Here is a 15,448-nt window from a genome sequence, read left to right on the forward strand (position 1 = left end):
TATCAATTTTTAAAAAAAAATTATGTTGTAATTAATATGCATGATCTATTTTAAATAATATTATATTATTTTTATTAGACATATGATTTTAGATATATAATATCTACCCTGTTTGGTTATTATTTGGATATATAGAATAAAATTTACCTTTTCGATTCAACCTTAATATTTTTGTTCTACAAATTAACATTTGATTAATTTTTACATTTATATTTAATTTAATTTTTCTTTGATTTCTAAATATATTACAGTAAGCCTATGCATAGTTTAACATATGTTGTTTTGAGAAGCAAATAGTAAAATTAAATTAAAGTATTGATCAATTCATAGTTACACGAATGAATATAACAACTATAGTCTTTTGAAACTTCATGAATATATATAAATTATACAAAATAACATAATTGTAATAGTTGGTTAACATCTCTATGATATTATTTGAAAATTTTAAATTTATTTATTAATATGTTGAGATTTTCTATTATTTGTATGTATACAAATCTTAATGCAAATAATAATTTTAGTTATTTTTTTTATTTTCGATACAAGAGTTTGGATTGATTTTATCACTCATTTTATGGATATATTGTGTTACATATATTTCTTCCAATTAAAGTACGACTATTTTTAATGTAATTTACACAAATAGAATTAATTGTATTCATTGTATTAGTTTGGTTCTTTATCTTAGGTGGTTAGGTATATTTTTTATTTCTTTTTAAAATGAATTTGGTCTATGTTTAGTTGCAAAAAAAAATTAGAAAATTAAAGTGATGATTTGTATGAAGTTGCATAAAAACATAATTTATAAATTTTAAAAGGGAAGATTATTTATTACTTTAATATCAATTTTTTTTGTAAAATTTCATTTTATAAATCACATAAATATAAAAAAGGAAACTTTAATAAAAATAAAAAATATCCAAAAAAATATTATTATTTTTGTCATCGGTATAAACAGACTCTTAAAACTCTACAAACCAAAAATTATCTTAGTTTGTTTTATTTAATTTATTTTTGTTATAGTTTGGTAAATATATTTATTTAATAAAATGCTTATTAAATTTAATATATATATTATGTTGTTTGATGTTATTGTTAAAAGGTAATATTATTTTTTTAATTTTAAAACAAGATTATTTTATGAACTTTCCTTTTTATGAATCACATTATATATATAATATGCTTTCGTTTTCAATTTTTATAAGTTTTTTTTATTATACAGGTACTTGAAAAAATTATAAAGAAAATAAAATTTAAATAAAAAATGGAAAAAAATTCAATAATGGCTGTTAGATAAATTTGAATTATTAAGGATAATGTTGTAATTTAGCATCATAAAACTTAACGTGAAATGTAAAAAAAAGAACTGATTTTTCAAATAATAATATAGAGATTGATGTAGTTGGACTATACATTTTTGAATTTAGATCATTTTATGTAACAATGTTATTTTTTTTTGTCAACTTACAATGTTAAATAGAAACTGATTTCACTATGAAACATATTTGAAATTTTATTATTGTTTAAATATTTATGGCATGGTAGAAACTAATCACCGAAAATCCTTTGTTTATTTTTATGTTTTAAATTATAAGATTAACACTCATTCATTTTTGTTAACTAGGAGTATCGTTTTATTCTGTCTATTTGTTTGTACATTCAAATATAAACATATCTGATGTAATAAAAAGATACAGAGGTGATGCAATATACTACGCAATTAATGGAGATGCCTGGAGTTTGCTGCATGCCCCCACACAATAAATTCCCATGTTCTGCTCAGATTTTTTTTATTTGTTAATCAAAGGAATTGCAAATTTATTTCCATAAATCATAACACGAAATATATTAACATTGGTGATATGTAATATGCAAAACTAAATAATTGATTCAAAATATGGGGATTTACTTATCATGAAAATAGATCTAAACGAAAAATAAGAGATATGTACCAACTACCACGCATAAATGTAGAATACTCTTGCTAATTCGACTGTTCCTTAAAAATAATTTTAAAAACTACACTATTTCATCATGAAAGGCTATCAAATATAACACAAGCTCCGATTTACCCAAAAATGTACTACACAAAAAGTATAACAAAAAAATAGGAAATAAATTAGTGACAGTGTTCTAAAATAATAAAAAAAATCTGAACAAATTGTATTATTTTTGTATTTAGTATCAAAATTTATATGTTATATATATATATATTAAATCAATAGTAATTCAATATAATTAAATATTTTAGAAATTTATAATTTATTATTATTAAATAATATTTTTTTTTCGTGAAATTGTTTTAAAAACATTTATCTATGCGAACGTACGTAGTAGTTTTGAAATTGAACCCATGGCAACAGCTCAAGGAAGCGCGGCTCGTAATCGGCGTTGCCATATGTGCGTGAATCTCACCGCAAAACACGTCGATGTCAGCTCCAATTCAAAGTTGAGTTTGACTGCTTTTTTCTTTTATTTTTCATTAAAATGTATAGCCGCCCCTCTGCTAGAAAATGTTTGTAAGAAACCGATAAGGCCCACCAGAGCACCAATTAAATCAAATAATTAATAAAAGCTGATTTGTTTTTAAAGATCGATATTGCCACGTGGCTAATATGAACGCGTGGAGAACGATCCAGAAAGGAGACATAGAGAGAGAGAACGGTGTGCGTCGGCAAACCGAGATTCTAACGGCGGTGGGCCCGCCGTATATTTTGTTTCTCTTTGTTTTCTAAAAGATCGCAATAACATTTATGGCAGAGAGCGTGTGACTAAGATTAAAGGTTACTCACTCAATTAATTAATTATGGTATTCTTTGTTTTTTATTTAGCGACAGCTACATATGTCTGCAGACCATGGATAATGGATTGGGTTTTCTCGGACCACATAATCTGCTGGATCTACATCCCTAATGGATCTTTTTTTTTTTTTTTGCCATCTAGTGATATTAATAAAGGGACTAAAGCCCAAAATACAGGAGACATAAAGCCCAAACATGGGATCCAAAAACAAACATCCAACCAATGACTAAACCCTAAAGGCCCAACATTGGCCCATATTACAAGCAGACCCAAGACTAGCCCAGGACAAAACCCTTCCGGGTAAAAACGCAGCACAAAAACACGTGATGAACACGCGTCGAAACTGAAGTGAGTACAGAACACGTGTTGAAACCTCACCAAGCGAGTTACACGCGTCGCGCAGACACCGCGTCTTCACCGCTAAGAGTCACCACCGGAGACCGCCGAACGGCGCTTCACCGGGATACCGAAACACACGCCGGTCAACAACCGACGTCTCACCGAAAACACCAAATCCACCGGAGTCAACTCGGAAACACGAGCCTCCACAGTCTTTATCGACTTCAAACTTCACCACCGACCGAGCAATTAACCACCGGAATCCACCGGGAACTCAACTACAGCCATCGAAAAGCCACTTCCAACAACTATATTGAAAGTTATAGGCTTCATCATCTACAACCCATACCATGAGCTTTGGAAAGAATCAATCGATTAGAATCGAGATCCCACCAAACCCATAAACTTTGTTTTGAAACCAAACCCTTCAATCAAGATCAATCCTCAAAAACGAAACCAACTGTTTGTCTGGAGAGGAGATCAATCGATGAAAGGGGTAGAGAAAGCGCCAACCAGCAGAGTAAACTGCCAAACATACACCAAAGCTGGATGATTCCGTCAAGAAGATCGCGAACCACCAGGATCAAAGCTAGCTACACCGCGTCATGGAGACCACCGTGTACCAGAGTCGATGTCTCAAGCCAAGAAGGAAGAAGAATTAAAGGGACCACCACGACTTTCTCTTTCTCTCACAAGAAACTTAAGAGAGAAGGGAGAGAGTCTACCATCCCTAAAAGAAAGAAGAGAATTACATCCCTAATGGATCTAAACTACTCCCTCTGTTTTTTTTATATAAGTCGTTTTAGAGGAATTTTTATGTTCCAAATTATATGACGTTTTCGGTTTTCTATGTAAAATTTATTAACACTTAATATTATATGACCAATGATAATATACCTTCTATTTTATTATTGGTTGATTTGTGGTTAGGTAAATAATTAATGATGTTTTTGTTTAGAAAATATAAAAAATTAATGATTTCTTAATCTACGTGTATAATTCTAAAACGACTTATATTAAAAAACGGAGAGAGTACTATTTATTACTAATATCCACATCTGATTTAATTTAATGTGTTTAAAAAAATTAAACAAATTATTAACTTACAAATGTAAAAAAAAAATGTTTTATGGGAATCTAAAAATATAAATTTGCACAAATAAATTACTAACATAATTAGTTATAGGTAAATAAACTGAATCCAAAAATCTGACCTTAACTCGATCTGATAAAAATAAATCTAAATCGAACCAAACTGAAATAAAATAGTGAATGGATTTTGTTTATGGTATTTCAAGTTATAAATTTTATCTGAACCAAATCCGAATCTAAATGGATATTCGAAAAAGTAAAAAATCTAAAATTCTATAACTTGTATCAAACTTGATTTTAATCCGTGATATGTATCAAAAATACACTAAAATATACTCCCTCTGTTCCTGAAAGTAAGATTTTCTAGATTTGTTTTTTGTTCCAAAATGATAGATTTTCTAAAATTTTAAGGTAATTTTAGTATTTAATATTGAAAAGTTGTATACTTTTAAAAAACATTAATTGAAAATATTTAAATTAGTTGAATACTATTGGTTGATATTTATTGAAAAATGTATAGTAAAATAAATAATAAATTCAATTGTAAAAAATTAATTGTTTTTTTAATATGCGTGAATACTCTAGAAAATCTTTCTTTTGGGAACAAAGAGAGTAATTGAGTACTAAAATAATTATTTATTATGTGAATAGTAATTTAAATACTAATTTTAACACAAATACTTCGTTCATATATATATATATTTTTGGTATTTAGTGAATATTGATGCTCTTATGTTTTGAAAATTGTATCCGAAGTTTAATTATGAATAAATTTGCTTATAAAGTTTAAACAATGTTGTTTAAAATGTTTAAATAGTGTTTATTAGTTTATAAAAATTGCCAATTATTAATTTTAGTTTGCTTATGTGTATGATTTTCCATTGTACGTGACTTTGGTTTGTCATGATATCATTGATATGCAGGGCCGGCTTACAAGGGGAGACAAGCGGTGCGACCGCCCCGGGTCCGAGTCCGTGTCTCCCCGTGTAATGATAAATAAATGGTCTAATTTTTTATAAATTTATATTTTTATATATAAAAGAATTATAAATACAATAAATAAAATTGAAAAGGGCCCAAAATTATTTGATATGTATATTGTTTTATTTTCATTACAAAATATACAAAATAATATTGATTAAATTTTAAAAATATTTTAAACATTATCTCTATATAAATTTTAAAGAGTAGAAAAAATTTTTTTGCCCTATGATCCCTAGCAGTGTTGAGCCGGCCCTGTTGATATGTATGATGTTGTCATATATAATTCAAAGAAAAGTCACATATGATTGATAGATAAGTTTTTCAAAATTATTTTAAACAATAACAATATGGCCGAGGGAAGTTACATAAACAGATTTATTAAAAATATTGAAAATATATTAACTTTGAGTACCAGAATCAATAGATTTCTGGATGGGGAGGATTCCATCGAGGGAGCACAATCTATTCATTTGCATCATGAAGCCACAGTGAGAGAGAGAATCTCGTCGCACATCGCACACATAGAGAGGTTGAGAGAGAGAAGAGAAGCAAAGGAGCCTACACGTGTCTAGTAAAAACCGTCTCTTGTTTAATCTGATTAAGAACCGTGTCTTCAGTTAATATGTGTTTTTGATTTTTTTTTAAAATGAAAATTAGTTTAAGAGACCCACGAAAAACCCCGATAATAATACTCTAAGTCTATTAATTTATGAAACTGAAACAATTTTGGGCTTATGGACATGTAACTAAACCTAAACCAAATTTAATCTAAACTAATAAAATATCTAAATGAAGCTGAATTCACCGAATGATCCCGGACTGAAACCTGTTGGGACTCCAATTGGTCGGCCCTAAACATAACTGACAAATAATAAATCTAACCTATACTAAAAGGAAGATATACTCATCAGCCAAGCCATCCACGTAGTCAAAAATATTCAGCCTATCAGACATTACGTTTTTGCCACGTCACAAGGCGTCCAGTTACAATTGGGCTTAACCTAATCGAAGTGGCCCACTCCCAGTCAAACCCAGCTCCTGGTCCATCTTCGGTGAAAAGGATCGCCGACACTTCATCTTCAATTTCATCGTATACGATTCATGTCTCTTGATTCTCTTCTACAACACCTTTGTCTGCGACGTAAGATTTCAGAGTGATTAGTCGGAGTCATGTAAAACCAGGACAACGGTTCAGAGGTTACGGCCATCCAACAACAAAACTGTGAGACTCCAAAGGAACCACAATCTCAAAAAGAGGAGTTTCCTCCGGCACCCTCTGATCACCAGAGCATCTTGGTTTCTCTATCGTCCAGATCAGTGTGGAAAGGAACGGTGTGTGAGAGGTCTCATCTCTTCCGGATAAAATACTATGGTAGTTTCAATAAATCCTTGGGACTGTTCTTGAGAGATCATTTGTTCGATCAGGTAAGTTTTACAGTTTGACTTCTCTATTTCAGCTTACATAATAATATGGTAACCCAAATATATGCTCGAATCGCAGGGATACAGGTGTCGTTCATGTGAGATGCCATCAGAAGCTCACGTTCACTGTTACACTCATCGACAAGGCAGCCTTACGATATCTGTCAAGAAGCTTCAAGATTATCTCTTACCTGGTGAAAAGGAGGGGAAAATTTGGATGTGGCATAGATGCCTGAGATGCCCTCGACCTGACAGTTTTCCTCCTGCGACTCTACGAGTGGTGATGTCTGATGCTGCATGGGGATTATCTTTTGGGAAGTTTCTGGAGCTCAGTTTCTCAAATCACGCAGCTGCCAGTAGAGTAGCATGTTGTGGCCATTCTCTCCATAGAGACTGTCTTCGCTTCTACGGGTACTTTCTCTTGGCTAAATTGTTGAAACGTGTCTGATTAAAAATTCTATATGTTTCCTTTGCTCTAACAAGTTGTGTCCATGCAGATTTGGGAACATGGTTGCTTGCTTCCGTTACGCTACTATAGATGTGAATTCTGTCTACCTTCCACCATCAGTTCTTAGTTTCAACTATGATAATCAGGACTGGATACAGAGAGAGACAGATGAGGTTAGATATCTGTGATTTTACTGGGATGCAGTTTTGAAATCTCACACATTTTAACTGACTTCTCTTCATTTTTATTATTCAGGTGGTAGAGAGAGCGGAGCTTCTGTTTTCTGAATTATTAAATGCTATTAGTCAAATTGCAGCAAAAGGTTTTATGCGTCGAAACTGCTGCAGAGAGAGAAAGCAGAGTTTGAGGTAATAATTTATGTATTAAAGATCAAATTGATTCTCTTAAAACCAATATACTACAATTATTATTTTAAGACCAGTGGTTTTGTTTTGTAACGTTCTGACATTTCTTTCAGGATAATATTCAAAAGATGATATTGCAAAGGGAGGTGAAGGAAGGCCAACCTCAAGTGGATATTCTTGAGCTGTACCGGCTTCGCAGGCAGCTCATTTCTCAGTCATATATGTGGGATCACCGCTTGATTAATGCATCAAGTTTATCTAAGATTGAGAGTAGTGATGAAAATGAGAAAGTACCCTTGGCTAAGAGCCAGACCCTCCCCGAGATGAATGCTGGGACTAACTCTCTTCTTTCTGGCTCAGAGGTTGATCAGAATCCTGATGGTGGTTCTACTGATGACACTAAGGTTCAGAAGGAAGCGGATACGAATTTAGATTTGAATCCGGAAAAGGAAGATGGTGGAGAAGTCTCTCCCAGCAAGACCTTACCTGATAGTTCTGAACCTCTAGAAAGTAAACTCGATGTTCGCAGGACACAGTCAGATGGCGAGATAGTTATGAAAAATCTATCAGCTACTCTTGATGCAGCATGGATAGGCGAGCGTCAGACATCAGGGGAGATTCCAACCAATACTAAGATCTTGCTTCCTCCTTCAAACTTTTCAACTTTCCCTCCAATAGATCTCCCAGAACAGCAAAACGAATTCAAGGTGGCGTATCCAGTTTCACCTGCTCTACCGAGTAAAGATTATGAGAGCTCAGAATATTCTGTAAGCTGGTTAGGTGTGCCATTCCTCAATTTCTACCGCTCCATCAACAAGAATTTTCTCCTTAGCTCTCAGAAGCTCGATACATTTGGAGAGCATAGCCCTGTCTATATTTCATCTTTTAGAGAGGCAGAGCTTCAAGGTGGACGAAGGCTACTTCTTCCCGTAAGCATCAATGATATTGTTGTTCCGGTGTATGATGATGAACTCACAAGTATGATCGCATACGCCTTGACGTCACCTGAGTATCAACGCCAAATATCTCTAGAAGGGGAATCTCGATATAAGACTCAAACCCCTCTTAAACCTCCATTAATGGGTTCGTTTCGCATCCCTCTCTCTGGTCTGCGAAGTTTTTTTCAGAGTGATTTAAATGCCAAAGCAACAATATGAGGTACACCAACAAAAATAGAAGACTGAAGATTAAGGAATTAGAGTTGCGATGAAAAGAAAATTAGAAGCCAGCCTCCTATTTGGTACATTCTATTACATTTATGCAAAAAGCTGCACTGGTGTCAATGCAACAGTCGCGCTTCTCTACTATTTGGTACATTCCATTACATTAATGCAGAAAGCTGCACTGGTGTCAATGCCTCACAGAGATTCCACTACACCCACGGCTGGAATAAAACAGCAAGGGCAAGAAATAAAGAAGGCGCAGAAGTCAGACATTCTCTTTTGGTAAGTTTACTTTGCGGCTGTTGAATGTTGAATCAAGGTGTTTATGTGACATATATCTTCTTACTGATTAATGAATGCTCTTTTATTTTCTATCCTAGGCTACCAATTTTTTCCATGGATATAGGGTGTGACCGTGCAAGCAAGGTAATTCACGCTAATTATGCGTCTGTGATATGCATTATCTGGTTATTTATGCGGAGTACAAAGTCTTTATATTCCCTAGCTGCTGTCCTTGGGAGTTGAAAAAACAAAATATTATGCGACTCCAGCCGGTGCTTGCTTTTGAAATCGGGCTTGAACAGCTTGAGTTAATGTGCAAAGTTAAGAACATTGCTTCTCTTCAACTATAAGGAGACAAGCAAGATAGTGCTAAAACTTTCAACAAAGGCAATTCATATCTCAGTAGAATGAAGAAGTATGGTCAGAAGAAAAAAGTGATGATGAGCTAAGTAAATGGACCTGATCTTCCTACCAAGTCCTCTAAGGCATTGGCTGTATCTTTTCTGCCATAAGCATATCAAGAAAAAAACAATGTCCGTCTAACTCCCAGGAGCAAAGGAGGAGTTAGTTTCCAGCAAATGTCCCCGTCACAAATGTTGTTTGTCTCCATCAAACATTTATAAATGATAATGTCAATTTTAGCTTTTAAATTTAAAATATTAAAGAAAATAGTTATCTTTTAAAGATAAATTTAAAAAATGATATCAAACTTGGGGTAAAGTTTTATATTAAAATTTTCAAGAAATTAGAATATGCATTTGTTTCTCCAAAAATTCTAAAAGTGATGTTCATGTATAAATGCCGCTTCTATTTTTTTCCTTCTATGTTTTAAAAATTATTTTTTCAATAGACCTTTTGGTTTGTACACTATTATTCTTTGTATTTAATTAGCAAACAATTCATCCATAACTGTATATTAATTTACAGAAGTCCGACACCAAATAAGATATAAACTTATTTATTATAATGTTATCAAAATTATATTAGAAAAAAATTACAAAAACAACATTTACACATTATAAAAAAATCAAGTACAAATAAATATTTTTTCTACAACTAAAATATTGGTCACTAATATTTAATAGTATGTTTAATACGCTTCAAATTAATATTATTTTATAAATTAATATTTTCACTATTTAATAATGCACTTTTAGACAAATCTTAGATAGTTTGAGTTCTAAAACAGTCAACAATAATCGATATTAAAAATTTACATAAAACAATATTAATAAATTTAAGTGCATTATTGAACAAATATTTTTTGTTCTGATGTGTTTTACTTATATGAAATGTTGTTCCTAAAATGTTTCAAATCTTATATAGAAGTAAAGTTTGCAAAACATTTCAGGAAAAAGGTAACTCAAACTACATTTCAGGTTACTCCTTTTCATTTCATATACTATAACTGAAACTTATTTCACATTAAAATAGCTCTGTGCAACAGCAAGGATCAAATCATAAGAAACCAAGAACAAAACAATGCATGTTGACTACAATAGAGCTCCTTTGAACAAAGACAAGGCGATGACTCCAAACTAGGACCTCTGGCTTGCGTCTCCTGCTATATAGAATAGCACATGCAATATAAAGACCAAAGCTTCATACACCAGGAAACAGAACAATTAAGTTCATTAGTCGTCAACCGGAATGGCAGAGACAGAGAAGAGAACTCGAAACACTATGTGAAGCTTGATGGAAGAAGAGATTTTGATCAAATCTTAAGGGTAATGAAAAGGAGCGAAACAACTCACAATCGAGTTCAAACTTGCTCGAAAGATCGAGAAGGTGGAAGATCGAAACCAATAGTGACCCAAAGAAAGCTCAGAGACGACATGCAACACAAACAAAACAGCACATGGTTTCAAAGATAAAATCAGATCTGGAGGGTAAGAAAACCCAACCCGCTTTAACTAGCTATATCAAGCAAAGAAGATCGATTAACATTGCATTGAGATCATCAATAAACTCATTAATTTTCTGAAAAAAACAAAATCAAAACTTGATTATGTTACCCAAAAAGAAGAACATGAAGAAAACCAGATGATCTCAGTTAACAAAATATGATAAAAAAAAAAAAAAATCAAAGACCCAACTCCAGCTCTAAGGGAGTAACCGGAATCAGAGAAGAAGCGTAACAATAGATAATGGAAAAGAGAATGAAAAGTTTTTTTTATGAAAGAAAAAGATTAGATTTTCCTCATGGGAAAAGTAAATTGTAAATGATCAAATAAACACAATTATTCTAAAATTAAGATGATAATTTAGATATGATAAAATATGCTGTAAGTAAATGAATTTAAAAGTATATATCCGCGCGTAGCGCGGAAAAACGATCTAGTCAAATATAAAAGAGTTCTATAACATCAAAAAGTATGTTGAAAGTATAAAACATCATTTTGCATAGAACAAAGTATTTTCAAAAAGTAAACTATATTTTTTTTAAATGAGGGAGTATATAAGAGCATCTCCAAAAAAAACTCTATTTTGAAGTTTCCAAAACTCTATATTTGAAGTTTAAATATTTTCTTCTCCAAAAGCAAAACTTCAAATTCAACTTCAAAACTATTTGTATTTTATAATATGGTCCTTATATTTGTCATAACTAATTTCAATTCACAAAACTTTTGTAAATAACTAGCACATATATAAACATATTACAACAATATTAATTAATAAAATATTATATTAAAATATATAATTTTAAACAAAATAACTTAATTAATATTAAACTTCAAGCAAAAAATTATATTATTCCATAAAGTGATTTTCGTAATGCATATATGATATACTAGTGCATTTTGAAGTAAAAATGGCTCTCCTCATTTTAATTTGTAGATTAAAGATACAAATTGTTGAAATCATGTGATATTAATATTTGTAAATACATTAGATTAGAACAAGAAAGTAAAAGAAAAACATAAAATATTACTAAAAGACTAACTTTTATCGATGATATTAATACATGTGAATATATTCAATATGAACAAGAAAAATTGTATGAAAAGACATCATCAATAACAACCATCTTCAGTTATACAAAAAAATTGGACAATATTTAGAAATTTTGACAGTTCCGGATCAAACTTACCTGACTATTAGTACTGTTGTAATATTTAAATTTATGTAATAGTTATGTCTTCATGTAATTTTTTAAAAGCTTTTTTGTTAAGTTTCTTTTGTATACTTTTGTTATCTAAATCTAGTTTTATATATTTTAATTCTTATTTTAAAGTTTTATTTAATTTTATGTGTTGACTTAAATTTTATAAACAAAACTTAAAATATTTATGAGATGTAATTTTTATAAGGATGAAACAATAAACAAGAAAATATTTATGAATCATAAATGTGATGTGTAATTGTATGGACCAAAATGCGAATAAAAATATGAAACTTCAAATTTGAAGTTTTGAATAGTGAAACTTCAAATATAGAGTTTCACTCCTCAAAACTTCAAAAGTTTCTTTTAGGAAAGCAAAAAACTTCATATTTGAAGTTATAGAGTGTATTTTGGAGATGGTCTAAGTTACTTATTGCTTCCAAAACTTGGGAACTTTGAGAAAATGAGAGGGAAATATAAATCCGAAATCTTGTTTCAGCTACGGAATGCACTATGCCGGCGCCGGATCTCTTCTCCCACATCCTCCGCCTTTATTCGCCGTCTCTCTCCTCCGGAGAAACTGGACCATAAGCACAACATCACCCTCACTGAGTTTCGGTTCCTGGGTGTTAATCAATCTCCACACTTTCTTCACTCTCTCACACCTCCCGACAGAAACTCCCTTGGACACGACAAGCAATCCGCTCTCGACGTTCACAATGTCCTAAAGAACCACCGTGGAAGCTCCCCTGAAGAAATCGAGCGGATTCTCGAAAAGTGCGGGATAGTGTTAACCGAAGGGATGATTCTAGAAGTGGTGAACCGGAACCGGTCTGATTGGAAACCAGCTTACACACTTTCTCGATTGATCCGTAAACGATCTGTTTACATGTTTAGCTCATCGGTGTACAACGAGATTCTCGACGTTCTTGGGAAAATGCGGCGGTTCGAAGAGTTCCACCAAGTGTTCGACGAAATGTCTGAGAGAGATGCAAAGACGTATAAAGTTTTGCTGAACCGATACGCTGCTGCTCATAAGGTTGTTGAAGCTGTAAAGGTGTTCGAGAGGAGGAGAGAGTTTGGGATAGAGGATGATTCGGTTGCGTTTCATGGGCTGTTGAAGTGGCTGTGTAGGTATAAGCATGTCGAGTTTGCGGAGACTTTGTTCTGCTCTCGTGGAAGAGAGTTTGTTGGGTGTGATATAAAAGCGATGAACATTATTCTCAACGGGTGGTGTGTTTTGGGGAATGTTCATGAAGCCAAGAGGTTTTGGAAAGACATCATTGCTTCTAAGTGCAGGCCTGATGTTGTCAGCTACGGGACGATGATCAATGCTTTGACTAAGAAGGGGAAAGTAGGAAAGGCTATGGAGCTGTACAGAGCAATGTGGAAGACCGGAAGAAACCCGGATGTTAAAATCTGTAATAACGTTATTGATGCGTTGTGTTTCAAGAAGAGGATCCCTGAGGCTCTTGGAGTGTTCAAGGAGATGGGTGAGAAAGGTTGTTCTCCGAACGTTGCGACTTATAACTCGCTTTTGAAGCATCTCTGTAGGATAAGGAGAACAGAGAAGGTTTGGGAGCTAGTGGAAGAGATGGAAGATAAAGGTGGGAGTTGTTCGCCTAACGATGTGACTTTCGGTTACTTGCTTAAGTATTCGCAGAAGCCTGAAGATGTTGAGGCGGTTTTGGAGAGGATGAGGAAGAACATGTGTGAAATGACAAGTGACTTGTACAATTTGGTGTTTAGGCTATATGTGCAATGGGGAGATGAAGAGAAGGCAAGGGAGGTATGGAATGAGATGGAGAGAAGTGGGTTAGGACCAGATCAAAGAACGTATACTGTAAAGGTTCATGGTCTGCACAGTAAGGGGAAAATAGGAGAAGCGTTGAGTTGTTATCGAGAGATGATGTCAAGAGGAATGGTGCCAGAGCCAAGAACTGAGATCTTGCTAAACCAGACCAAGGCCAAGCGGAAAGAAGAAGATGACAAAAAGCTTAGACTCAACAGTACGGAAGATGAAACTGAAGTTGTAATGAATTATACATGAAGAAAGCAGATTTGATTTTAAAATCAATTTTCACATCTTGTTCCATATGATCTCTCTTATAAGAAAAACGAATTTCCATTATCTTTGTCCATGTTCTTAGGCAGCCATGGTCACAGCTTCTGTTGCTGCTGATGCTGTGTCGGGTACGTACCAACCGTGGTGGATCTCAACGGCCTTTTTCCTCCTAGCCAAGCGAGACTTCCTACGAGCACCGGTGTTCTTGTGTAGCGCTCTAACCTTGACTGCTTTGTCTATTGCAGAATAAGCCTCTCCGATGAGTTTCTCCACGGTGACAATCTCGTCAGGTTGCGCATCTGGTTTCTTCTTGAGCCCATCGAGTGCTTCCAAGACCTGTTCAGTATATGTCGCAGCTGAAATTTAGTCTCATTATATGACTGACTATATGTATTGAAAACCAAATTCCTATTCAAGACTTTTAAACATCCCCCAAGTTGTAACAAAATCATCTAATCGCCTCAACAGCTTTCGCTTGAGCTCACAGTGATGACTAATACACCTAAAAGCCCACCTCACACTAACCATATCTCAATATGAAACAAACTGGTCAGTGACTGACTGGGATTCTAGTGTTCCATGATGTCCAGAGGTTACTACAACAAGTCACAAAGAGAAACATTCCCTAATCACCTAACTAGTCACTAAAACTGGAGAGGAACATCAAGACAAGCTTATCAACAACTCTTTATTCAAAGAGAGTGCAAAGGAGCTATGAGATTACCTTCTTCATCCGAGTACGGGCTTCAGATTTCTTAGACTTGTTGTAAACACGCCTCTTCTCGGCTTGGCGAGCTCTCTTTGCAGCTGAATCAGCTTTCTTCGTCGGAGCAGCCTCACACACTATCAACTGCCTCAATGGATTCTTCTGTACCCATAAATTCCCTGCAGAGAACCCCAAAATTTTAATGAAAACATAAAGAGGACGAACCAAATGCAAAATGGTCAGGAAAATTAATGCACAATTCTGAGGCGGGATTTACCGGAGGAGAAGGCGACACATTGAGAAACGCTCTGAGAGAAGCTAAGGGAGGAGCAGAGAGTAGCCGACGCACCACGACGAGTGGACAAGGAGGAAGAAGTTGGAGATGATGACGACGAAGAAGAAGCTCCCTTAAGAGAAAGGACTTTGAATTTGGAACTGAGGGTCGCACATGACGAAAGACACTGGACTATTGTCGCCATGGACACTTTTCTCTGCTCTCCTCCTACACCGTAACTAGTAAAGAGTAGTGGTTCTTGTCCCAGGCGCTCTATTCGTCGGACCTGTGTTATCCAGACAGAGATAATGTCTTTAACTGTAATTTACCTCAATACCCCTTGTAGATGGACTAATCTTATGTTTATTATCCGACGGGCTAAGGCCCATGACATTCAGTG

General features: G+C 33.8%; 4 protein-coding genes across 5 annotated transcripts; 3 read left to right on the forward strand and 1 right to left on the reverse strand.

Moving 5' to 3' along the window:
• Positions 1-6,091: 6,091 nt before the first annotated feature.
• Positions 6,092-7,573, forward strand: LOC117134425 (1-phosphatidylinositol-3-phosphate 5-kinase FAB1B-like). 2 transcript variants are annotated; one of them, XM_033292830.1, is made up of 4 exons: positions 6,092-6,645; positions 6,730-7,053; positions 7,140-7,263; positions 7,346-7,573. In XM_033292830.1, exons 2-4 carry the CDS (start codon positions 6,746-6,748, stop codon positions 7,460-7,462), a joined length of 549 nt encoding a protein of 182 aa, XP_033148721.1. In that variant the 5' UTR covers positions 6,092-6,645; positions 6,730-6,745; the 3' UTR covers positions 7,463-7,573. The 2 variants fall into 2 exon arrangements, with proteins under 2 accessions (XP_033148721.1, XP_033148720.1); XM_033292829.1 differs by having other exon boundaries at positions 6,093-7,053.
• Positions 7,433-8,665, forward strand: LOC117134423 (1-phosphatidylinositol-3-phosphate 5-kinase FAB1B-like). The gene is made up of 2 exons (XM_033292815.1): positions 7,433-7,458; positions 7,569-8,665. Exon 2 carries the CDS (start codon positions 7,584-7,586, stop codon positions 8,610-8,612), a length of 1,029 nt encoding a protein of 342 aa, XP_033148706.1. The 5' UTR covers positions 7,433-7,458; positions 7,569-7,583; the 3' UTR covers positions 8,613-8,665.
• A 3,566-nt stretch (positions 8,666-12,231) lies between these two features.
• LOC103869950 (putative pentatricopeptide repeat-containing protein At3g15200) lies at positions 12,232-14,134 on the forward strand. The gene has a single exon (XM_009148032.3). The coding sequence runs from the start codon at positions 12,467-12,469 to the stop codon at positions 14,051-14,053; it is 1,587 nt and encodes a 528-aa protein (XP_009146280.1). The 5' UTR covers positions 12,232-12,466; the 3' UTR covers positions 14,054-14,134.
• Positions 13,934-15,350, reverse strand: LOC103869949 (30S ribosomal protein S20, chloroplastic). Its single transcript, XM_009148031.3, has 3 exons — positions 15,052-15,350; positions 14,793-14,953; positions 13,934-14,404 (listed from the first exon to the last, which is right to left on the reverse strand). Exons 1-3 carry the CDS (start codon positions 15,251-15,253, stop codon positions 14,150-14,152), a joined length of 618 nt encoding a protein of 205 aa, XP_009146279.2. The 5' UTR covers positions 15,254-15,350; the 3' UTR covers positions 13,934-14,149.
• Positions 15,351-15,448: the final 98 nt, after the last annotated feature.

The sequence above is a fragment of the Brassica rapa genome, chromosome A05, assembly GCF_000309985.2.
Source record: "Brassica rapa cultivar Chiifu-401-42 chromosome A05, CAAS_Brap_v3.01, whole genome shotgun sequence".
NCBI classification, from domain to species: domain Eukaryota; kingdom Viridiplantae; phylum Streptophyta; class Magnoliopsida; order Brassicales; family Brassicaceae; genus Brassica; species Brassica rapa.

Excerpts from the sequence above, each read along its gene's own strand:
- LOC117134425 (XM_033292829.1), top strand. The coding sequence starts at position 6,707 with ATGCTCGAATCGCAGGGATACAGGTGTCGTTCATGTGAGATGCCATCA. Across the intron at positions 7,054-7,139 it reads GACTGTCTTCGCTTCTACGG|ATTTGGGAACATGGTTGCTT; the intron begins GTACTTTCTCTT and ends GTGTCCATGCAG. Across the intron at positions 7,264-7,345 it reads TACAGAGAGAGACAGATGAG|GTGGTAGAGAGAGCGGAGCT; the intron begins GTTAGATATCTG and ends TTTATTATTCAG.
- LOC117134423 (XM_033292815.1), top strand. The coding sequence starts at position 7,584 with ATGATATTGCAAAGGGAGGTGAAGGAAGGCCAACCTCAAGTGGATATT.
- LOC103869950 (XM_009148032.3), top strand. The coding sequence starts at position 12,467 with ATGAGAGGGAAATATAAATCCGAAATCTTGTTTCAGCTACGGAATGCA.
- LOC103869949 (XM_009148031.3), bottom strand. The coding sequence starts at position 15,253 with ATGGCGACAATAGTCCAGTGTCTTTCGTCATGTGCGACCCTCAGTTCC. Across the intron at positions 14,954-15,051 it reads ATGTGTCGCCTTCTCCTCCG|GGAATTTATGGGTACAGAAG; the intron begins GTAAATCCCGCC and ends GGTTCTCTGCAG. Across the intron at positions 14,405-14,792 it reads CCCGTACTCGGATGAAGAAG|GTCTTGGAAGCACTCGATGG; the intron begins GTAATCTCATAG and ends TATACTGAACAG.